At 39.8% G+C, this 25659-nt stretch overlaps 2 protein-coding genes across 2 annotated transcripts in view; both read right to left on the minus strand.

The window, feature by feature from the left end:
• iars1 (isoleucyl-tRNA synthetase 1) overlaps nt 1-25659 on the minus strand; it is a 55684-nt gene that overhangs the window by 28159 nt on the left and 1866 nt on the right. The window contains exons 3-14 of the mRNA XM_069690912.1: nt 25484-25640; nt 25253-25372; nt 24916-24998; nt 22815-22932; nt 22529-22676; nt 18617-18704; nt 15744-15804; nt 15440-15535; nt 12414-12536; nt 7424-7515; nt 6433-6531; nt 1216-1342 (exon numbers count right to left, since the gene is read on the minus strand). Of these exons, the coding sequence (XP_069547013.1) occupies nt 1216-1342; nt 6433-6531; nt 7424-7515; nt 12414-12536; nt 15440-15535; nt 15744-15804; nt 18617-18704; nt 22529-22676; nt 22815-22932; nt 24916-24998; nt 25253-25372; nt 25484-25640 (1312 nt within the window). The remainder of the gene's footprint in view (nt 1-1215; nt 1343-6432; nt 6532-7423; nt 7516-12413; nt 12537-15439; nt 15536-15743; nt 15805-18616; nt 18705-22528; nt 22677-22814; nt 22933-24915; nt 24999-25252; nt 25373-25483; nt 25641-25659) is intronic.
• Nucleotides 10423-11584, minus strand: LOC138616346 (vimentin-like). Its single transcript, XM_069690588.1, has one exon. It carries the CDS (start codon nt 11557-11559, stop codon nt 10423-10425), a length of 1137 nt encoding a protein of 378 aa, XP_069546689.1. The 5' UTR covers nt 11560-11584.

Below are 25659 nucleotides of genomic sequence, written 5' to 3' on the forward strand. Positions count from 1 at the left end.
TACTTTAACACACTTCCTGAGTAACTCTACCTTAAAAAGTATAGTAAAGTGTGTTATCTGGTCTCCTCAGAGAGTTAACCTGTAGGCTCTGCTCTAGTTTTACCACAGCACCAGGTAACATGGCCTAGATACCGCCTGATACACCAGCGTCAGATACAAAAGAAGACACAATAAAAGAAACATAATCAGAAAGCTAGGGACAGAGAGAGGCAGAACAAAAAGAAAAAGATACTGAGAGACAGAAATCATACAGTCACGCTCAGAGAAACACACACAGACAGACACGCTTACAGCTTTAGATTTGGGTGTGATTTGCCACTGAGGGGTGTGTGAGGGAGGCACCAGGGAGTGTGAGTGCTCTGGAAACAGTCACAATGCTATTTCCAGCAAGCAGGTCACTGGCTGTCCTTCTTTCTGCCAGGGGACCAACACTTCATTTTTCAAATGCTCAAACAACCTAATTCTGACATCTCTATTCAGCGCAGTCTACTTCACACCGTCAGCTCAGTTTGGCAACAAACATCCAAAACGAAATGAACAATTACAGTTTGGCTCGCTTCTCCACTGTCCGCCTCTTTTTCCTCTTTCATTCATTTTCCTTTAGCCGTTCTCCTCTCTCAGTTTCACCCTTCTCTAATTCAATCTGACCCCTCCTCCTCCCCTTATAGTCCATGTCTTCTCTCCTGTAACACCCGAAAAGCAGTTTGTCTTGAGGACCTTTGAAGTTGCCTTAACTGGCATGAAGGGAAACCAAACACAATTTGGTTTGTGTTTATTTGCCGTTTCCATTCATGAATCATTTATGTGCTAAGTTTAAGGAGGAACTCTATAATGGTGCCCGATGGGAGCTGACTGACTGCAGTACAGAATCACGCTACACTCTCTGGTTTGACACTATGGTCACCTCACTCTCACCATGCCAGAAAGTCTCTCCTACACAAGCCTCCACACACAGAAAACGGGCCAGATATGCTAAATTACACGAGTGTCAAAAAGAGGTCAGTGAGAGAAATTTTCAAACGGCCAATTTATGAGAAGCGCTGGATGTTTGCAATTTTGCAGCAGACCAATCTTCTCTTTGGAAAGACACAAGACGTATTTGGTCATGACACAGACAAATTGTGCGATCTCTACAGACTACAAAGACACATTAGGAGCATGAAGTACTCAATTAAAGCACTATAAGTGCGTGTTTGAGTTTGGTGTATTCCTGACCTCTTCAAAGTCATCGCTGACCCAGAGTGGGATTGGAGTGCCCCAGTAGCGGTTCCTGGAAATCGCCCAGTCACGCGCGTCTCTCAGCCAGTTCCCGAAACGCTTCTCACCCACAAACTCTGGAACCCTGCAGGCAAAAAAAGCAATTTGTTTAATATATAAATCCAAATGTAAGACATGATTTCAGCCAGAAAAGCAGCATGAAATACTTAAATACCCATTTAAAATGATTACTTGTTCATTCTTTTAATTATGTTTGATGTTGGGCAGCACTTGGATTTAATTGTGCTATAGAGATAAAACACAATTTAAAATAATTAATTCATTGACATTTATTGTCATGTATGAGATGATGAGCAAACTTGCAAATGTAGCTGGACTAGAGAGTGCTTGCTACAAGTCTGATGATGCAGGCTGTCAAAACAATCCCCCATTTTATTCATAACATCTATAATGTATCCCGACGTCCCGCACTTGGGACACCACAGCAGGCTAAATATTTCAGAGTTTTGCTAAATTAATATGAAATTTGTTAATATCTTCTGAGGTCTCTCATGAAAACTGAACTCATTACTTTTCAAGACTCAGACGTGCACATACCCTGTATTTCAAGGTGCAATAAATTTTCTCAAGAAAATATTATTCCTTTATTGAGATGCTCCTTTTAGAGTGCTTCCTCATATTTAGGCCTGAAAATGAACTTGAAATGCTGTCCTTATGAAGCTCATCTGCAAATGTTAACATTCCCTCAAAGGCATCTTTCTCCATTCTACCCCTTCTCTCCTTTTCCTCTTTTGCCTCGGCAGATTTCTAGCTCAATCTCTTCTTCTTTTTCTAATTTTTTCCCCGTCCCCGTCTTGCTGTGCCAGTCCCTGTTGCTCAGGATGGTAGGGGGTATAAATCGTCGTCAGGATCCACGCGCAAAGCAAAGAGTTCATCAATTCCCATTTGTAGGAGGCATTTCTATTTAGGCCCCTAATATATCAATTTAATGATTTTTTTTTTTCTTCTGCTGCTGCTGCTCACCACCAGCCCTCCACCCATTACCCTCCTTCTCTCAGTTGCTAAATGTAGAATTTAAAGTATGCTGTCTTGTGCTCGAGACACACAAAGGAGTTATTTAACATGTGCAGGCTTCTATTATAAGTCGCAGACTAGGGGGAAGAATTCAACAGAGAGACAGAGGGAGAGAGGTTGTGGTCGGTGAAGGTTGACAGAGAGCGTGTATGATGGGATAAGAAAGGTCGGAAGGACGGAAAAATTTGAAAAAACAGCAGTGTAGGACAAGGTGCAAAAAAAAAAAAAAAAAAAATTATGTGAATTCCTCCCCCAACATTGTCTGTCCTATCATAGCTTAGCAACTGTAACTAGGCAGGGCAGAGCTGTCGAGCTTTGATTTATCTGCGTGGTGAGCAGATTGATGACTCATGGTTTCAACCCTTTCCAAAACCAAAAATAGACCAAAGGTGTATAAAAAGGTATATTAAACTGGACTGAAACTGTATTTATCTGCTCTAATGTAGACTGCAAGTGTCAGCGTGTCCAGCTAACTGGCTGACTACCTACTGTACCAAATGAATTTAGGATTACTTCCAAGACCAGGGCCATTTCATACTACATTAATATTTGGGGTTGTACCTTGTGAAGCACAAAAAAAATAATAACAATAATCTCTGCTCATGTCTACGTGCACTGTGTGGTATCTGCGCACTCTGTAGAAGCTGGTGCTGGATGCTACCGTGTTAGTTTGTAGGCGAACCCTAACCCATTAACCAATGTTCGCAAAGCAAACTGGTAAATCCTCATTCAAAACAGTGTACATCTCAAAAGCATGCCATTCTGTCCCATACTGCATGTATCTAATAGCATCGTTTGTATGCCAGCGTTATCATAAAATCACAGCCTTACATTTTCTTTATCATACATATGTTATTTGGACTGACACCAGTCTTTTAGCACAATGTCATGCATTCAATGCATCAAGACCTCTTCGGCAGGGTTCACATTTTAAAATGACTCAGCTCAAAACATCAAAAAGACAAATGAAAATAATATTTCTTAAACAACTGATTGAGCTAACATTACAGCTGGTTACAGCACGGCAACGTGGACAAAATCAAATATATATTTTATTATTTTTACCACGTAACAAAAACATTTATATTGCAGAAACATTGAAGGGATGACTATTGGTGACTTCACAATATATTTACACAATGAGATTTTTGATAAATAATTTTTATTTTATACACTTTATTAATCCCTGAGGGGAAATGTCTTCACTACAGCAGGGGGGCTCTCAGGGGGGAGATGCTGCAGCAGGCTGCCACTAGCGCGGCGCCAGGTAACCTGATCTGAGGTGCATGTTTTTGGATGATGGGAGGAAGCCGGAGAACCCGGAGAACCCACGCAAGCACAGGGAGAACATGCAAACTCCGCACAGAAAGGCCCAGGACCGGATTCGAACCCGGAACCTTTTTTGCTGTGAGGTGACAGTGCTAACCACTGCACCACCGTGCCGCCCAAATCATCACTGATGTGGATAAAAGGACAAAGTGGGTACCGCAAATAATAGAATAGATAGTCCAGTCTGGTGAGTTCAAAGAATGACATCACTTTACCTTATTGCAGCTTTTAAAACCAGGAAAAGACAACAATTATATCATCACAATATCCAAAACGTACAACAATATCTCGTCTGATATTACAATATCAATATATAGCAATCCATTTCCCAGCCTTAGTTATAGCTGATAAAATCTGCTATACATGATTGCAATTTTAGCCAACCAATTCACTGTCTGAAAATGAGAAGTCTACTTCAATCTATCACTCTGAGATCTACACAATACTAAGAATCTCAGGTATCAGTGCACAGAGCTCAGAAGTTAGCTAGTTTGAAACAATACAAGAGACCAAAAAAACTAAGAAAACAAGTTTAATGGAGAAAAAGATGCCAGATTGTTGACAGATTTAAGCCAAGTTTAAATTTAAGGATTAGTTGATCATCTCTTATTATGAAGAAATAAGGTACTACATTCACGTGACACTGTCGAGTTTTGAGCACCTTGAGCCTCAAGAGACAAACATCTCCTCTTGCAACACTCAGTAATTCAGTCGTTAATTTATTCTGACAGACAGGCATCTGGAGAAATCAGACTAAACTCTCTCAATTGATACTTAGCCCGAGTCTGCACTGCACCATTTGAGTACAGAGAGATAAAATGAACAAATCACTGAGAATATGGTAACGAGCACTTTGCTTTTCGAAGGTTTTTCTTTTTAATCCTCTCATCAGCTAATATGAACTTCATACAGAGGTACTGAACTCTACAAGGATTTTACTTTTATTAGGAAGCTGATGAGCTGGCAACCTTCACTGACAGACAGAAACTCTGCCTGGGACCCGAACTCGAGTACAAAAAGTGGAGTCTAATCAAAAAGAAAAAAAAACCTTCTTTGAACAGTTTCAAGTAATTAAGGTTGGAGGATAAGCTTAATGAGAAAGTAACAACCACAGAGCGCATCCACACAAACATAGAAAGGAATTACGTGTATGCGTTGTTTTTGAAGGTGCTTCAATTGTAACTGCAAAATGTATCGTTACACAAATATTTGAATACTATTACACTGACACTTATGACACATGCAGTAAACATTAATGCGCACTAATGAGTTACATGTATTTGCTTTGAACTCTAAAGCTCAAATAATCTGTCAAATTACTTACTGATTGACATAAAATTACATTTGTGATAATGAATTGGTTACTTTTAACCAAATTCCCCAAAAACAATTAAAAAAAAATTAAAAAAAAAAACACAGGATGAAGCTTCTTAAACAGGAACACTTGCTTGTTTATTTGTATTTTCTCAATGATATTAATTTTAAATATCTTGATCAGATAAAACAAAAAGCTTGTGTTTGCTATTTTCACATGTGATTAGTTAGTGATAAAAATATATATATATATTTTTTTTTTACAGTTAAATCAATAATGAAACTAATTATTAGTTGCAGTCCTTTCAACTAAAAATAATGTCAATCATACTGTAACATACTGTAGGTACCTTGTACATAACTCATGGTTGTCAGTAGTTACTCACACACCCACACTTAGCTGCAAGACTTTTCAGTTATAACTTATTCAATCTAATGTAATAGTCCAGCTATAAATTGCAATTTTATTGAGATTATTACATTCAGTGTATATTTAAAACATTTTTGAAAGGTGTTGATTCAATTGCATATGGTCATTTTTGAGGTAGCAGTTTGTGTTGTGGTTGAATTGTATTGCGCTATACTGTGAGGTGTTTACTGGCAACAGGGTATACGCCGCCTTCACCAAAAGTCAGCTGGGATAGGCTCCAGCCACCTGTGACCTTGTAACGGACGAAGCGGGCATAGATAATAGAAGGATTGATGGATGACAGGTGTTTCTAAAATTTTGTTTACCCCATTTAGTGAGGGTAGGCTAAATGAAGACTACTCCATTAGGCCACATACGTTTCAACCAGGTGTACCTGATAAACTGGCAACAGAGTGTATATAACACTAGTACCTCTTGGATAGCAACTGTAGCCCTTAAATTTGTGTGTGTGTGTGTGTGTGTGTGTGTGTGTGTGTGTGTGTGTGTGTGTGTGTGTGTGTGTGTGTGTGTGTGTGTGTGTGTGTGTGTGTGTGTGTCTGTAAGTCTTCACCTTCCGAGCGGCTAGTCATTCATCTCGGTTTGACAGTCCCATTACCAGAGGCAGCTACTGTGGCTCAGAAAAGAGCACTGGGAGCACCGGGGGTAATACCACTTAGCAAAGCCTTCATGCTGACATTTACTTTTTTCCCATTCTCTGCTATTACAATTAGCAACATGCTAATATTTTCTATAAAACCCCAGTCCCATGTGCGTCATAATGAAATGCCTTGATGACAATTTGAACTCCATGTAATTAAAAAAAAGAAGAAGAAGAAAATAGTCAATGCAACCACTTGCAGTTAGACTCAAATACCTTGCCATTTGAAATTACAACACCCAGTGGTAGCTGTCCTGCAGAGACAGGCCAACAACTTCATATAGCAGTGCTGTCATTTTGTTTTGGGACTGCATTTGTCATTGGTCTTGGCTCAGTGTTTAAGGCCACTTATTTGGCGAGAGACTCATAGCTGCCACTTCACTGTCACTTAGCTCCAAGCTAGTTATCACATGTGTCAGCAGCAGCTTACCAGTAGCATTTGCCATTGTTGTCCAGGAGTTTCTCCACCATGTGCTCCACTCTGACAAACCAGCTGGGGACAGCTTTGTAGATGAGTGGCGTGTCAGACCTGAAAATATAAGAACACATAAAACATTAGACTTCTACCCGCTGACTTATAACAAACTATTTTGTCTGATTTATTTCTGAAAATAGAATTCTAATATGAAATTTCATTTGTAAAGCCAGCCTATTATTCTCAGGTTGAAAATAATAAAACAAAAAAAATGGGGGGATACAGGAACTATTATAGGATGTACAACTGCTTTTTGCCTATTTCTTTTAAAAAGTTGCTCCCTCCACCACACGGTCGCGCCTTAATATTGAAGGTGTTGAGTGTTTAATAACACGACATTTTCATCTCTACCAGCCTATGACTTCCCGGGGTTTAGAGAGCACATTTTTGCATATTTACTGAGGTTAATTAATCCTGCTCAGGTCAGACTGCAGCTGCTTCAAATAAGAGCACGATTTAGCCGAATCGAAAAGGAAGCTTATGTGTTTATTTATGCATGTGTGTGATACTTACATGATGTGATGTGGGACCTAGAGAGGTTATATGCGAGTCACCACACTGACATTGGCTTTGTGAATTGATTCTGTGCAGAAACCACAAAATCTCTATTGAGTGATGTTCTTGAACGAGGCAGGAGCACAGAACCTCCAAACCTCGACATGAGCAAACTTGCACATCACTTTAAAAAAAAAAAAAAAAAAAAAAAACTCTGATCTTTGCATCTTCTACTACAAAATACGGCTGCCTGCATTGAAGCAGACAATATGTTTAATTTCATCAGGCCCGACATACGTGACCTCTAACCCTCGTCTCCAGCTGCTAGGATTATTCTAGAACTGCCCACAATGGAAGATTCAATGAGAACATGTTTGTATAAATGAGTCCAGGAGACATTTATGTTTCACAGGGGCGACATTGGTTCCACAGTTTTGAGTTCTTGTCTCACCTCCAGCAGAAAGGGTAGTTATGTTTGAAAGTGCTGGCATTGACCAGGCGACCCTTCTCCTTCAGCCACTTGATGATATTCTTGTCAGCATCCTGTAACAGAACATTAATTCATCATGTATTGATGTAAAAAAAAAAAAAAAAATACAGTGCAACTTCATGTGTCACTAGTTTTCAGCTGGTTGGGTGTGGTCAGATGTGTGCCGTGTTGCACCTGTAACTTCAGTGTACGGATTATTATTTTTCTTTCTGTATAAAAAAAATATGGAATTTATAAGGGACATAAAAAAAGAGGTTAAAATTAAATGCATCCAAAGCTTATTTTAATTAAGCATTCATGTTAATCTGCCTCACGATCGTTACACTCTTTTGCATCTCAGTATATTTTTCTCATTTCTTTCTAGCAATGGAAGCACTTCGAAGTTGTCCTGTCAACTTGTTTTTACGGTCAGCTGCAGCAACTTTAAATAAGCTTCTGTAAGTACACAATTTGCATTCGATCAGGTATTTATTTATTTTCCATCACTGTTGCGCCTAATATTTTTTGCATTGAATTAATATCACAAACACATTCTGCTGTAAAATGCCAGCAAAGTTTGATTTTAATTTCACACCACATTTTATGTTTTTTGGTTTTTTTTTTAAATGATAGTTAAACAGAACTTAATTACACACGATGGCCAATATTTAACTTAAAATATGTTTAAATGTCATCATGAAGTATTACTATGTTTTTTATTACATTAAAATATATTGTTTTAAATCAATAAGGTACAGTGGTCTCTACCTATATAATGTCCCTATAGATATACTTTACAGTAATTGATATATTACTTACTGTTTTTAGTTTAGTTTTCTCTTGGTTGATTTCCTCAGCCATGGCTAGAGTTAGAGTTGTTGTACCATACCTTTAAAACCAGGTAAAGTAAACGTATGCAAAAATTTCTTTCCTGGAGAGGAAGCCTCTGAAACCTTGAACACACCATGACCTCAAAGAAAAACCGAGGCAAGTTTGCAGCCAAGGTCACAGTCAGCTCACATAGCAATGATGAATAATAAAAAAAATTAAAAAATAGCGTGTTCCGTCATGCAGCTCTTTGATTATGGCAAACAATCTAATATGCAATCAGCCCTGTGTCTTATCACACACACTATATCATCTCCCTCTAACCAAGCTCACGGTGCAATTCACAGGAAGCTCATAAATATGACTTTTCAGCAAGGTGCTCAGCAGGCTGTTGGTCGTGACCTCTTTGGAGAGACAGCGTTTTTTTTAACGTTTTTCAGCCAGGAGTAAATTTTGTTATGCCCTGACCTAGGCTCATTAAAACATGAAGATACACCTGTGACGTGAAGACTCTGGAAATTCACCTGCAACATGCTGAGAAACTATTTCACCACCTGGCCAATTGAATATAAATAAGGGTTACTAGATATGCTACCAAATAAGTCACACATATGTATTTCTCTTTGCAGCACGGCATAATTAATCAGCAGAGCTACACTTCAAAAACAGTAATTTTACTCCTGTGTGTAATCATTTGAAATACCCTAGCTGAACCATCAAAGCCAGCTTGCACGCTGTGGAAAATAATCACGGTATAGCAACCCAAAGCTTTTATTCCTAAATGGCACATTCAGTATTTTCAATTTATTTTATAAAGCAAAAAGTGAAACGCTAAAAATATTGAAATTTCCTGGGCCCGACTCAGAAAGATCTGCTTTCCATCATATTTGATGTTTTGATGTCACTTAAAATGGGAGTAAGAGAAGGTAAAAAGGCAAATAGAGCACAATGGAAAATAAAGTTACTACAGAAAGACACAAAGTAGAGCATCAGAGAAAAAAAAAGAGGTTGATCTCTGCAGTAAAAAAAAAAAATCATAACTGCATTATTTTGAATGCACTCACTTAAAATCTTTATTAAGTAACAGTTGGGCAGCATCAGTGTAAATGGTCAACAGTTGTGTCTTGTCAAAACATTTAGAATAAACCGAAGTAACAGTAAAGACCATTAATAACTCTAAGGCTGTATGTTCTGCTTTGTTTAAAATGCAGTTGAGTGTTTCATTGTGAAGGCAGCAGGATCCAACACTTGGATCAGGAGAGGCAGTGATGGTGAAAAGTAAGCAAAAAGAAGTGACAGAGGTATAAAAGTGGGGCTGACTTGGCAGGAAAAGAGGGAAGGTAAATTTAGCAGGAAGGTACTGCAGGAGTAAAGGAAAGGAAAAGAACAAGGAGAAGTGAGGTCTGCCAAAAAAAAAAAAAAACTGAAATGGGAGGGGTATTAGTTATGGAAAGGCAATGAGAGGGAAGGAAGGTTGTTTTAGAAAGTGATGTCAAAATTTGCACCAAGGAGGATTGGAAAGGAGAGGGGAAGCAGGCAAATGCAAAAGGATAATGGGGTCAGATGTGGTAAGATAAATGATAGGGAGTAAGGAGGGCTGGGTATTGAACCTCAATACATCTTTGGTATGAGGAGAAATTTGTCTGCACCAGAGGATCCAAAACTCAAAAAGTACAGAGGGCTGGCACAACATGTTTAGTCAGATTAGTAGGCTTATTTTTCAACCTTGTACTTCCTGATTTGAATGAAAATTTGGGGCAAGCCTGTCAACAGAACAGAAATGTGTTTTCTCTTCATTTTTTAAATGAATCTAAAATCTTGCCAATTATATTTAGACAAAGTTCTAGCCAAATAACGTGTTTAGACAACAATTAACTTTGATATTATTGGCAACATTTGTTAAATGAAAAAATGTTTTTGTAGGAAAAAAAAACATATCAAGGGAAGTGTGGTTTTAGTATCTGTACTGAAACTCAAGTGTCATATTGAAACTAGTACTGAAAAATTTCAAACAATACCCAGCCCAGGGAGTAAGGATAAGATAGGGAAGAAATTAGTCTTCAATTTCAATGAGTAGATCTCTCCACTCCATGATCCTCTGCAGATCGTCTTCATGGTTGTGTTGGACTTGCCGCTGGTCTCATCCTCGATATTTAGACATCTTTGGCAATCCCAAGCCTCTGCTCCTCCCCCTCCAGCAGCTTCCTGTAGGTTGCGATCTCGGCATCCAGCTTGAGCTTAATGTGCAGCAGTTCCTGGTAATCTTTGAGATACTTGGTCATCTCTAGTTTGGTTTCACAGAGCTGGGCCTCCAACTGAGCGATGATGCTCTGTAGGCCCTCCACCTTATCCATATGGGACATCTCCATTTCCTCCAGCTGCTGCTCCAAGGCGGCGTTGCGAGCCCTCAGGCCGTCAATCTGATTCTGCAGGTCTGTGACTTGGTTGTGGAAGGTCGTGATCTCGTCTTTCATGGTCTTCATGTGTTCTTCGTGTTTGCCAGCATGCTCCTTGAGAGTGTCAAACTTGCCTTTGTACCACTTCTCGGCTTCCTGGACATTGCGGGCTGCGACGGCTTCAATCTCTGCGCGCATGCTGCGGAGATAAGCAGCCAGGTCAGGACGATCGCCGTCCAGCTCGGCTGTAATCTTTGAGTCCTCAATCTGCTTCATGAGGTCAGCCACTTCCTCATCATGCAGCTTCTTGAGAAACTCGATCTCGGCCACCAGTTGTTCTATGCGCTTCTCCAGCTCAGCCTTCTGCAGCGTGGCGTTGTCAACATCCTGGCGAAACTCCCTCAGAATCATCTCTGCTTCTTCTTTGAGCGCCAGCTCCTCCTCCAGCTTTAGTCTCCACACTTCTACCTCTTCTTCGATGTAGCCACGTTCAATATCAGCTGCCCCTTTCTCACTGGTCAGGGTCTCAATCAGCTCCCGCACCTCTTTAAACTTGAGCTCATATTCTTCTCCGATGCCTGTGGGGCTTCCCTTGTAGCGACCCTGCAGCGCAGCCAACTCAGCATTGAGAGAAGCATTTCTTTGCTCCAGTGCCTGGACCTTCCCGATGTATCCTGCAAACTTGACATTGAGTTCCTGCATCTCCTCTTTCTCGTTGGCATGGTGCTCGTGTATCTCTGTGCCCAACTCGATGGCGGTTCCACGATAGTTCGAGCGTCCACGGCTGTCGTACGAGGATCCGCGGCAGCGGGAAGGTGACGGGCTCTGAACTCTTACTCTCCCAGCGGCGCTGCTAACTTGCAGGCTCTTCTGGTTGTACGACGCAGCTCTCATGTTGTGTAAAATACCGGGTTGATTTTTCGGTTTACAGAATAACAGATGCTCTCTCGGCTTCTCACGGAGCGACTGACGCTCTCTCAGATCAGCTCAGAGTTTTTATGCGGCAATAAAGAATGTCTCGGACAGCCTTGAAACTCGCGCTACGTTACAACACTTTTCAAAAGAGGATTATGACAGACTTCCAGAGAACTGTGGCTGCATGCTCTTTATTAGCTAACGCTGTACTGTTAGTGGCCAGGCAGGTCAGGTCCACTCCCTGCCGTTTGCACCAGGATGTGAAATAGTGATCAGATCATCTACGAGTGCTATTTTTAACTCACTATCCACTTAGAATGCAAATGAACTTGGGTGTGCCAGACTGGATGAGGACATGCAGTGCAAACATTGATAAACAATGACGATGTGCTTCGGTGGCACGTTTTCCTACACTGCTCTGATGTGGTTTTCCTCAACTCCATATCACCAAGTTTTGCAGCTGAAGAATGATTAAAAATTACATGTGGAATATTTTTGATTAATATCTTGTATTCCTATTTCAGCTCCCACATAATTGTAAAAAGCAGTAAACTTCTAGCAAAAAAAGGGCACATTTCATGCAACTGTCCAGGATGAAAAATGAAAAAAGAAAAAATATTATGGAAAGATGAATTTTCTAGATACAAACAGAGGAAATGGGGAGCAGTCAGGCACTGGGTATCCAGGCGGAAAATGAAATACTGAATTAAACCAGCTATCGATATTGTTAAGGAATGTATCCTGTGTATCATACCGGTGGCTCTTTCCGGGGGTAGAATGCCTGAAATGTCTGCTAACCTAATCTCCATGTAAATGTATGATGTGTCACTCACTTTGACATACTGTCCCGCAAAGTCAGTGACCTCTGAAGTGAAGCAGCCCGAGGCGTCCACAGGGCAGATAGGAGCCTGGTCCTTCTGGATGATGTTGTATTCAGTGCACACCCGGTAATCATCCTGCAGACAGAATAATGCAAAAGGTTTAGATTTTTTATTATTGAATTAGTATTTCCCCGAGTTCACTGCCAGACATGTACATAGTAAAGTCATGTCCTGTCGATCAGCATCCTCTAAATGTATTTGAAACTAATCCAATTACATGATCTTGATGCTAAATAAGTTAGACATTTTATTCCTACCTCTGTTGTGTTTCAGTAATATTACAACATATAAAACTGGCTCCCAAAATACTCCTTTAGTAGCCCGTTTCACCTCAATAAATACCTCAAAGTTAATATTGCAACAATATTGTAGGGATGACTATTGGTGATTTCACAATATATTTTGGACTGGAATGAGATTTTTAATAAATAATTATCAGTAACAGATATAATGACTAAGTGAGTAAAGGCAAGTAATATAAATGTTAAAACAGTCTTGTATGTTCAGAAAATAACAATTTCCCAGGAAAAGACAAAAATTATGCCATATCATGACATTAGAAAGTCATAAAAGATATCCAAATCTCATATTATATGATAAAATATCCATACATCGCCCAGCCCTTGTTTAAAGATATGTTATGACTCTATAATAAATTCCTTACTGAGCTGGATACTTCTTGCCGTGTTGAAACTAGCACTACTGGTATGTGACAGCTATGCATGAAAGATCTGACTACTGTCGGCTGTAAACGTAATTTGTTTCCAAACACCCTGTCAAGATCCAGGATAGATGGCTCACAGGGTCATTTCACATCTAGTCACAACAAAATAAAATTTGAAACATGTACTTTGGCAGCATGTCTCCTCGTACTGTATATCTTCAGAGTAAATGCATTTGTGTTTCAGATTTTATTATTCAACTAATCAATGTCAATGTGACCACTCAATATAACATATATTATGGCAAATAAAAACAACAACATTTAAATGCATATTTAAGTCAGATGCTGACATAAAGGGTGTCGTTAACAGCCCCAGAGGGAGTAAACTCCAGTGAAATGTACAGGAAGTGTCGTGAAAAACGCAAAGATGGAGAGAAAGACTGTGGGTATTCACAGCTGGCTGCAGCCACGGGGGCACCCATCTGCCCATGGCAAGGGCAGACAACCTATTAGCAATGACCCAATACCTCTGATAGCACGACTGCACTGGTCTCTAGAATTCAGAACTCTATTGATACTGTAGCATTCAATACAAATATTGAATGAATCACCCCTCAATAGGAAAACAAATCAAGCTAAAGTGAATACACAAAAAACATAATACCCTCAAGAGGTTTAAAATATTTGAAATAGTCAGACACAAGACACACACACACATTTATTAGATAAAAAATAAGTCAAAAATTTAAAAAAAAGTCTGAAAATATTTTCTCAAAGTGGGTCATAGTACTGAAGATCAGAGGGCCGTCGCTGTTAACGTGGCCTTCACTTCAAATTTTGACATCACCCATAGGTTTTTGTGAAGAGCGGTATCGAAGCTCAGTCCTGGGCGTCACTGGCCGTCGCCATCTTGGCAGTGTCTGCCTCAACTTTATTCCCGGCTAATACAAAAACGGGCAAAGAGGTGTTGCATGGGCGGAGCTCAGGCCGACCGAATGAAGCCCGTTTGCTGAAACCTGCAGGCAGCTAGCCAACTGTGACGGCACCCACTTGTCCTTGTCACTAAAAGCAGCTTGTCCTTAATTATGCATAACTTTAATACAATTTAAATGGGTGTGTTCTATAAGAAATTCCTCCCTCATACAGTCATGAACAAGTAAATCAGCTACAGAAACAAAAACTGTGCCGTAAAGTTGGGCATTTCAACATGGGGGTCTATGGAGATTGTTTTCGGAGCCAGACTTGATCTCATTTTTCAGCTCCAGGAGTTGCTGCATGATTTTGACTCACCAAATTTGAAATGAGTAAAAATAAAAAATTCTGTTATTCTCACTGTCACGAACAAATCAAGTTTAGTATGTACACTAATGTATTCATGTGCTATGCATGCTTGAATTATGCAGGATCTACACTTGAGAAAGCACAAGGAAATGTAGAAAACATGTTAACCACTGTGACAACAACAATGAATGCAGAAAACACAAACATTTACATGCTGCAAAAACAGAACCTATTTGAGTCGAGTTATTTTGATAAATATATTAAATTATAGTAAAACAAATATAGAGGGACAGTCCTGGATACACTTTTTTTTTTTTCAAAAGGATGGCACAGAAGCCATCCATAGTTTGACTGGTGTACAGTAACATTGTTTTCCTCTCTATATGGGATACTGCAGGGCTGGAAAACAACCATACTAGAGGTAATGATTCATATCATGCACTATATCACACATCGGAAGTGTTGTATATTATACTGTAATTGGGGGGGGGGGCGTGGGGAGCCCGATAGGTAGCAGGTGGAGCCGCATATTATAGTGACGGAGAGGATCAGGACAAACAGCAAGAGCTACACACCGAACAAACAAGCGTCCATTCTCCCCTCCCAACAACCGCAGCACACGACAGAGCATCTTCTAAGTATTGTCTCACCGTGTTAGTCTTCGTTTTGTTTTACATTCATCAAGCGGACACAAACACCTCTCCGAATGGAAACTCATTATACTCCGAGTTTGCTAAACGGGTAATCTGCGCTTATGCGACTGCTATAACAATTTTATAAAAGTGCTAACATGTCGGTGTTGCGTTGACAGCTTGCTTGATTGCCAACAAAGGGCCAAGAAAAAGCAATTAAAGCAGGTTTAAACACCGGTATGCCACCAAGACAGTCACGTTAACAAAAAGCTAAATTTAGAAGTTGTCACTGAGTTTGTTGGGTGAAAATTCACAGTTTCTCACAGCAGTTTTCATGTCATGGTACCATAACAGCACAGAGAGGAAAAACAAAAGAGAAATTCAGAAAAGATGTCACTCACAGCTCCAAAGTAAGGCGCCTGGTGGACCACTCCTGTGCCCTCCTCCTCCTTGACGTAGTTATCCAGCACCACCTGGAACGCGCCTTTCTCCCCACACTGAAGTCAGATGAGGAGAATTAGATGACGGGGGGTGGGGGGTCAAGAAGTACAGCCACAAACAGTAAGAGACAGATTTAAATGTAAAGAGAGATGTCAATTTGTGGTCAGACAGGTAATTCAAGTGAGATATAGGTCTGTCTTCATTTTGTGAGGAACAATATTTCAAACCGTGATATATTCAGGAACTAAAACATAGTCTACAAACCTTGGCAAAGTACTGGAAAAGAGGCTTGTATTTTTTCCCTTTCAGCGTCTTGCCGGGAAACCTAAAAAAGACAAAAGGAATATTTTTTTAAACACCTTCTTTCAGCTTCTATAATTCACCTTCCCTGCAGAGACAAACCAGCAGAAAACTTGTACAACCGCAACTTTTGATAAGATACAGGCAAGTCTTCCATTAAAGGAAACGCTTTCATGTTAAAATGTGACTGAATATGAAGGATGTCATTGCTGACACTTATAAAAAAAAAAAATCCGGCCGCCGGTTTGATTTCCTCACTAAAATCTCCCTAAACAGTGTCCTCTGCCTGTGCAGCTGCCACAAATCCTGATGAGAAAAGAAAGGAGCTGAACAACATGTTGATGCGCTCATCTGAGTCACCTTCAGTCAGAGCTGCGAGCTTTAGCTTCAGGATTTATGTAATGGCCTTTAAGCTTTAGTAGCAACACAGAGATTTGAGGACTTCCTTTGCCTTGAATTTCACCTCAGTCTCGCGCAAAATAAAAAAAAATTAAAAAAAATCTAATCTATAATTAATTCTTAGGAGTCAGTACTCTCCTTAAAATATGCTCGGTTGAGTTTGACATCAATAAAATATCAAATGTTAGATTGGGCAATACAGAACACTGCTTCTTTTATTGGAGATGCACATCAAATATTTATAATTAAGTTTGACTTCTCTACTAATTACAATTTTTTTAAGTGGGTATGTGATTGCAACACTTCTGAAATTTTTATGAGACTACCATTATTTTGGAAAGGATAACTAAATGTATCCGAAGGTGTTGTTTTCCAGATTGAAAAAGAAAAAAAAAACGATGTAAAAGGCAAAGTTTTTGTTGTCGTTGTTGAAGGACCTCTGACTTTATGAAACTAAACCTACACTGTTGGGAACAAAAACCTTCAATGCAAACAGGAAAATGATTTGTTTTAATAGGAGGCATAGGATTCCTCTAAGAATCACCATCATTGAACATTTTTATTCGGTAAGCACAAAAACTGCCTCCGCATCTCCCGAAATCTCTGTTTAAGGGTTACGTTTGTACTGGCAGCTGAGTCAGTCACGATACACTGCTTTTGTAATCGTCGTTCAAATAAAGACGTCTGTGCCCCTGACTGCTGTATGACGACTTTGTCCTTGTGGAAAAAGAAGAGGCTCAATCGAGGGCGAAACATTTTTCAACATGGCTTCTTTATAGCCAGTTAATTTGTCCAACATATGCGACGAGTGGGGATAAATCATGTCTGGAAATGTGTTCCATCAGGTTTCAGTACATTCTGTCTCCATTATTCATTCAGGTGTTTTCCTCATCTGACTTTTGCCTCATTTTCCCTGCCATGTACCGCACCGTCTCTTTGCTCCACAATCATCCCGAGCTGGGAAATCGAGGATTTTATTTCCCTTCTGCTGCATAGAACACTCAGCTGCTGAAGTACATGTTTGCTAATTCTGCTGTCAGTCATTTGATCCACGTCTCTTCAGTCTAGAAGTTATACCTCAGGAGTAAACCTTTCTCAGTAAATGTAAATTACAAGTTTGGCACTTGCTAAAAGACAGCAGCAGCGTTTGAATTATTTAAGTTTCAGTGTCCCAAATATAAAATATGGAGGCTGTACTCTATCACTTAGTGTAAATATCATTTTTATACTCTATATAATGACAACTACACTTATATCAGGCCTGTCACAATTATTACATAATTGATTGATCTCAATTATTTGAGCTGACGGCAATTATTTTTGCATTATCATCATAATCGTTTACCTTCATCTGTATAAAAACAGCTGGATGAAGACCGTAGAAATGTAATATTTCCATCACGATTTTTCCATAATTTTCCACCATCTGAGGTTTGACTTGTGCTCTTTTAATGACATCATCTCGTTGTACCTTCTTCTGCGATGGTTTAATGCCACGTGTGTGAAGAATTAGAGCCACCGCAGTACATTGTTTATTTTCATGATTGTTACGTGTCACTGTCAGAAATGTCTTTGTATATTTCAGTATTATTTATTGTATGTAAATACTTAAATATGGTATATTAAGTGACTTATATCATAGCTGCCCCGGGCAACTTCTGTTGACAAACTCTACAAAGGGAAACAATTAAATATTTGTATTTACATTTTCAAAGCTAATACATGGCTCATGTTCTTCATTAAGGAGTTCAATTCAATTGTGACACAATTAATCGTCAACTGAAATTTCATGACTTGACAGTGCACCTTATGTACAAACTTTTATCGTCACTCAAACTTTTATTTCAACCCGTTTCAAGTAGAGGTGGAGTAAAAGCTAATGTGAACTGAAAACCACTGTAACACCCAAGTAACCACGCAACACACCACAGTTGCAAAGGCAACTCATATTAGCTTCACTGCCACTACCAGCATTTGCTGACTGCAACAGAAAGCAGACAATCGGCTTTTATTTTCAAGACAACTAACATACCTCACACTACTGCAGATCATCACCTGACTGAGTATTAGTCAAAAAGACACGTTTGTGTCAGTTAAAAAAAAAAAAGCAAAGAAAGGTTGATATTTGTTACTCGGTATGGTTGACAGATACTGTTGCCTTAATGCTACATAAATGACCATTATTTGTGGTAATGCCTGCAGTAGAGATTTAGTTACATCATGTGTAAATAGTATTTTGCGTACCATCTGTCTGGTTGCTATAATGAAGTAGGAGTGTGTTATTCCAACGTGTCGTACAGTAAACTTATTTTGAGGAAACGATGCTCAGCGAAGGACTGATGTTCTTTGGGTGCTGAGGTATCTACATTTAGAGTATTAGTCATTTGCACTTCTCATGTTTAAAAAAAAAAAAAAATTAAAGGGTCTTTTGTACTCACTTGTCCAGGATAGTGTATTCGCTCTCCGACTTGAACAGAGCTCCCAGCCTGGCCTCCATCATAATGTAGGTCTTGTCTGTGGCGTTCTCTGAGAACAGAGCAAAACACCAGTGATTTTAGTCATTCGTTGGTTTTCACTTTATTCCGTCAGGCCTGCGTAAAGAATAAATTCAGATTCATCATTAAACCTGCAGTGTGGAACGTCTGTCGACCCCTTCTGACAGTCATTAAAAAAAAAAAAAAAATATCTAACAGATACACATGCTTCTCCAGGTATTTTACAAATAACAACCTGTCCAAGAGCAGTGACACAGCGTTTGCATCCATCTTCAGTCTCTTCTTTCAGTGCTCTTCAACATGAGGACACTTCCCCAATGGCTATCCCTGTTTGTGTTCCAAATCAATTGGCCTCTTTTTTGACCCTAAGCCTCCCTCTGGACACAGAGGTTCTGATTATAGTCAGGATTATCCACTCCACAAACTTTTCTTGGATGCTTGTTAGGTCTTTCCGTCACACTTTTAGCTGCTGCTGCTGCTGCTGCAATGTAGTGCGGCAGTTAATCAGGTAATACATTTTCTGAAAATAATCAGCACCTATTTTGATAATCGAAAAATCGCTTCAGTTATTTACTTAAGAAAACAATATGAGTAAACTGAATATTTTTGGTTTTTGGACTGCTTGTCAGAAACAGACAAGTCATTTAAAGATGTGACTGACAAGCGTTTGGTATTTTTTTCAATTATTAAGAATCTTTAGTTGCAGCCTTACATGATGCAGAAATAGTACACACAAAGAGATGAACTATTGTGGACTGTTTAAGTCAAACAAACAAAAAGGCAAAAATAATAGAGAGTAGGACTCATCTGCTACATTAATGGCATCACATGACTCGAACATAGCAGAACACTGGCAAAATAAAATCTGCTGTTTTGAAGATATTTCTGTTTTCCCCCTTTTTATATTATTTTCCAAGCAGCTAATAAATCTCACCGTACATTAAATAAAGTCGGAACAACAATGCTGATAGAATATGATATCACTTTTTTACTTGGGGTGGGGTGGAAGAACTGCTCTGGTAATTTTTCAAAGTCTGTCCTCCCACTAGCTCCTGCAGAAAGACTTAAGTTTATTGACCTGAATTTCATAAATATACAATGAACAGCAGCTCAACGAACATGGTTGCAACACATCCTTAAAGCTGTGTCCTACATTCATATCAGCTTTTCCTAAAAGTCAAGTCCGACGTCACAATAATACTGTCATCCCAAAAGTCAAGATCAAGTAAGGAACCTATCATGTAGCTACAACCATTCGACCTCATAACAAGTGAGATAAATAATTTCCTACGCTTGGCTGGTATAAAATAACTGCCTGATATTTTAGGATACTGAACCATCTTGGAAAAAATGGCCAAAGGGAGATTCTAGGAAAAAAAAAAAAAAAAGAGGAGACATTGAGAACAGCAGGGACAACAGTTGTGAAGAGGGCAAAAACCAAATGGCTTATGTCAGTGAAACAAAACCAAAAAAAAGCGTGGGGCAGCATCAATAAAATATGTTTCTTCCCCTTAGTGGTGTGACAAATAACTGCACAGCTCAGACCTGCCGCCACTGACAGCCCTCAACTCAAACAGCGACAAAGGCAGCGAGGGAAGGAGACAGGCGTGAAAGGAGACACAGTGAGAGAAAATAAGAACAGTGAAGGACAAAAACAGGTGGATGTGAAGGCAAAGAGTGACATAAGGGGGGAAAAAAAATTGGGATGAAGATGGAGCGAGAGAAGAGGGGAGATAAAAAAAAAAAAAGAGAGACTGAGCCGATACCAAAAAAAAAAAACCACAGAAAAAAAACCCAACACATTCATTGGTATTCCAAGGCGGTCTCCCATGCAGCACAGCACAGGCGGTGCAGTTGGGGTGACAGACTGTGCTTCAACAGTGCCCCCTTCAGTATGGGCTGGACTGTGACAAGCCAAAAGGAATCTAGGTCATCCTTTTAAAAACCCACCAGTTCCTCTCAGAGGGAGCCAAAAACTACAGCAAGAGGGTAACAGGAAAACAGTAGCCATGTCTCTGGAGCATTCCCCTTTTTATATTTTTATATTTGAACAAGGACAATGCTTTTTTTAAGTGGCCTGATTTGAAGTTCATCCACATTCCTAGGTTTGAGAGACACACGGATGTACAGTACTGTACACACACACACACACACACACACACACACACACACACACACACACACACACACACACACACACACACACACACAAGAATGGAAAGAAGCAGGAAAGAAACAGGTGTAAATAACAAGATTAATGATAGCTGATTTTCTTTTAGATGTTTTCAAAAAAAAAAAAAGTATTAGTTACAACCACGCCTTTTTCAACATGTCTGCTGTAAAAACACCATTAGAAAGGACAAAATCGAAACAAAATCAGACCGACGCGGTTGTCATTTTGTCATCCAGCGCCTACGGTATTTAAATAACAAATGTACCCGCACACTGGTGGCATGTTGCTATCTTGAGGAACCCGAAAGTGATTCCATATTCAAATTTTAAAATAGTGATGTGCGACGACATAAGTGAGGGCACCCCGTACGTTACACACATAGAAACATGCAGCAACGCACAAACATGCAAAAGGTTAAAGACTGAAATATGAAAGATTATTGCATATAATGGACATCAATCTGTGCATGAGCAGATCTCTGTCCTCTGCGTTCTTTCCTACTATTTAGCAAATCTGCCGTTTTAAAAGCTATCCAAGAATCTTCTTGCGAGTGTACCCGGCTCTAAAAAAGAAAATGACACTCTCAAGGTTTTTGTTTTTTTCCCCTAACCACACCTATAAATAAAAAAAAAAAAACAAGTACGACCCATTTCAACCATGCACCTTTCCGCTCAGATTATCTGGCGTTAAACTGGGAGACGTGAATTTGGATACGCTCCTTATTCACCTGCACCATGCGCACAAGACTGTGCTTTGATCAGTACAATGCAACCCTTATTGTTTTCAGAGAGACAGGTGGTTCAGGTTTTGGATCCTGTCGATAAGAATTCATCGCTTGAGATAGCAAAAACATCTCTTCATTCACCCTGTATATGGAAACCATGCACATAAGTTGATAAACAACTTTAATTCCTGTTCTTTTGTTAAAACCGGACAGGTATTTTATGTGGGTGAATCTACATCCTCTTAAAAGGATCCTACATGAACATCAGCTGTGTCATAGCATCAAGTTGCTGCTCATGAATGTTGAGCAGCTGGTTGATTGTAGATAAAAACGAAGTTGTAGTGAGTCCCTCATCATACAATAACAACAACAAAAACAGTCTGATATTTTCAGCGAAGACTTTAAAGCCGAAGGCTCGAACGTCCACCAACACATTATGGTGCAAAAATCATTTCCTCTGGGTATAATTTGCCAAGGCAGCACTCCTCCTCTGCTAATTTGCTCCTGTTTGTTCTTTCTGAATAAAAAACACCCATCAGCTGATACTGTGGTCCAAAACACTGAGCCCACAAGGGAAACAAGATTTTCAGTCAGAAAACATTCGCCTTAGGCATCAGCATTTCAGCAACATCGCTCAACAAAACTACCAGTCCTGGCAATTCAAGTTACACAAACATGTTTGTCAGCAGGATGGGTGAGCAGCTATTTCCCTTTTCTCTATCTCGGCTTGAAGAAAGTACACAACAAAATAATGTTTTTGATAATAATTGGAAATTATCCAGACTACAAGAACATTAGGACCTGGTGGTACTGTTTTTTTTATATATATATATATATATATCAACAACTTCTGCAAAGAAATATTCAGACCCAGCCGGCACATCGGTGGTTGTTGTATGTGTCGACATGAGTGAGCAAACCCTGATTTGAGAAACTTGTGCGAAGCTTTGTTTCTCACCTTTGACCTTGACGTAGAAGAACTCTGGGTTGACACAGAGCGCCAGGTTGCTCGGCAGAGTCCAGGGAGTGGTTGTCCAGGCGATCAAAGCAATGTCCTCATTACCAACCAGCGGGAAGGTGACGATCACTGAGGGATCCTGCACATCCTGCAGACAAAGATAAATCAGAGATGAGGTCAGTTTGTTCTTAACAGGTACGATTATCTGCACTCTCTTGTCAGCTTTTAGGAATAAAATAATTCTGGACAACAGCAAACGCGTGAGGGGTTTGTGTTTCGTTCCAACCTTGTAGTTCTGATTGGATTCAAAGTTGGAGAGGGGGGTGTTGCAGGCAGTGGAGAAAGGCATGACTTTGACACCTCGGTACACCAGACCCTTGTCATACAGCTGTTTGAACACCCACCTGAAAGAACCACAACCAACATTTTGCATAAAGAAAAGAGCGATTAACTTCACACAACAATACGAGTCTCAGCATGGACTATATGACATCTTCGTTTCGTTTCTTTGGACCTTTTCAGACATGGAATACATAATTAAATTGGCTTCATCTGTCTGGTTACGTGAAAGCTTTTGGCCATTCAAATGTCTTACAGCTTCAGTGAGACATGACAGAGTATTTAGGTAAAGAGTTTAGTCCTTGAGCAGTTTTGGATACCTGGTGTGCAGTAGGAAGAGATGAGCAGAGACAGGCGAGATAATAACGTGAAGAAGAGCGTTTTCTGTTCTCTCGCAGGTTGCATCACTCGTGGATTTTAAAACTTTGTTTCCCGTTGAAGCATGAATTAATAATCAGTATGAGTGCAAGGAATGCTTCCCCTGAATTCACACAGTGCCTCCACCCAAACATTTTCTCTTCAATTTCATAATTTTGAAATAGTGAATTCTGCTGCCCCATTTTATATTATCCAACAATGCACAAGCAGTGAATGATGGGACATTAAATTGGGTCTTCCTGTCTGTTCGCATGTTGTCTGAAGAGTTTTGCTGGTTGTCCATTTATTCGCCGCGCATAAATAAACATTGAAAGTTTCAGGAGCTACTGTTCATCAGAATATTAATGTGCCCTTCTCCTGTGCTGTCCACACTAAAGTACGAAATTTAGGGGTAATATTTGAACAGTCAATGTCACTTGACTCTCATGTTAAACAGCTCACCAAAACTTGCTTCTTCCACTTGAGGAATATTGGCAAACTGAGATCCATCATTTCACCAACTGAGCTTGAAATGCTTATTAATGGCTTACTCTCCACTCGCATAGATTACTGTAATGCTCTCTTTACTACAGTCAGTATATCTACTCTCCATCGTTTACAGGTAATCCACAATGCTGCCGCCAGACTTCTTACTCGGACAAACGGACAAGCTCACATCACCGCTGAACTCAAATCCCTTCACTGGCTCCCGGTTGCACACAGAATTAATTTCCAGATTCTTACACTTACACGGCCAGGCTGATCTACTCAAACCCTCTTCCTCATCACACCAAATATGACCAAATATGCTAAACCCGCGACGACCGAGCATTTGAGGTTGTGGCACCTAAATTATGGAATGCTCTACCCGCATCCCTACGGTCTGCTGACACCGTGGACTCTTTTAAAAGTCGCTAAAGACATTCCTCTTTACACGGAGATTTGGGTAACCCCTTAACACCAGGCTTCCATCTTCTGACTACTAAGTGTGTACAATGCTTTTATCTTGCATTGTGTTTTAATGTTTTATATATGGCTTGTATGTTTGTACTTCTAAAGAACGTTGTGATTATGTCTGTGAAAAGTGCTACATCATAAATGTTACTTTAACCCCGTGCTGTTTAATGCCTTGGCAAGACTTGACAATAACCCAGTACACTGCAGTGGACAGACAGGTGTACTACACGGTTTGGGGTGATACTTGGTTGGATTGTGTCAGTAAATGAATTAAAGGGATCTTGGACAGTGGTACAAGATGTGCATTTCTTCTTTCTTCTTAGAGCTTTATATTAATCTAATGGTGCTCAATTAAGACGTGTGTCATGTTGAGAGTGATTTAGAAAGTCCAACCTGGCAAGACTGCTGTCAAACTTTTTGTTAAAAGTAACCAAGGTGCAAATTGACATGAGAGAAAGTTAACATTAAGGGATATGTGTCTGAAAGGGGCTATAGACTGTAGCTGTTGGCAGTTATAGTCAGACTCCTGTCGCCTGTGTGGCTGGCTGGTAACAAGTTGAAGAAACTATACAGCGAGGTAATTGCCCAACTTTCAAAAGAAATCTCTGCAGTAGGTGACTTTGTGCTACAGTATTATATGTCAAATAGCCCCTGAAACGAAGAACTGAATTCCTTGTGATGAACCAAACCATGTATTCTACAAATCAATATGCCAGATTTTCAGATATTCATACCAGACAGTCTCCATGAACCATGGGTAAAGAGTCTTGTAGTCATTCTTGAAGTCGATCCACCTGCCCATTCGCCTCACTGACGTCTAAGTACAAAAAGAAACACACATAACAATCAAAAGAATGTAATGATCATATCACAAAAGGTCTGCAGGTCAATTCTTTCCAAAATATTATTTTAAGGTCAGTGATTCAGAAGCACAATCCAAAACAAGAGACATTTACCTCCCATTTAAACAACACGTGTTGTACATTTGAGACATGTGATGCAACCTCACTATGTTTTAGTGCATGTTTAGTGCACTCAGGAGTATTACAAATATTCTTAGTCTATACTCACCTCCCACTCATTAGAGTATCTCATGACAATGTTCCGGCAGTGCTTGTTGTACTCAGCAATCCCCATCTTGGCCACATCTTCAGGCCCTTTGATCCCCAAAGACTTGTCAATCTCATACTCCTACAAAAAAAAAAAAAAAAAGGTCAAATTATGCATAAATCTTGCTAAATTACAGTACTCTTCAAGATATTTAAAAAATTGACAGAAAAGACAGTTGAGACAAATTCTTACCACGGGCAGGCCATGACAATCCCAGCCGAAACGCCGCTCCACATGGAAACCACTCTGGTGGGCAAAGCGGGTAACAATGTCCTTGATGGTTCCAGCTAGGATGTGACCATAGTGGGGTAGACCCGTGGCAAAGGGAGGGCCGTCGTAGAAGGTGTACCTGGTTGAAAGATTGGCAG

Source organism: Brachyistius frenatus, unplaced genomic scaffold (genome assembly GCF_029030835.1).
Source record: "Brachyistius frenatus isolate BFR_SWC_R1_liver_20210118 unplaced genomic scaffold, ASM2903083v1 Contig_10, whole genome shotgun sequence".
Taxonomy (NCBI): Eukaryota; Metazoa; Chordata; class Actinopteri; family Embiotocidae; genus Brachyistius; species Brachyistius frenatus.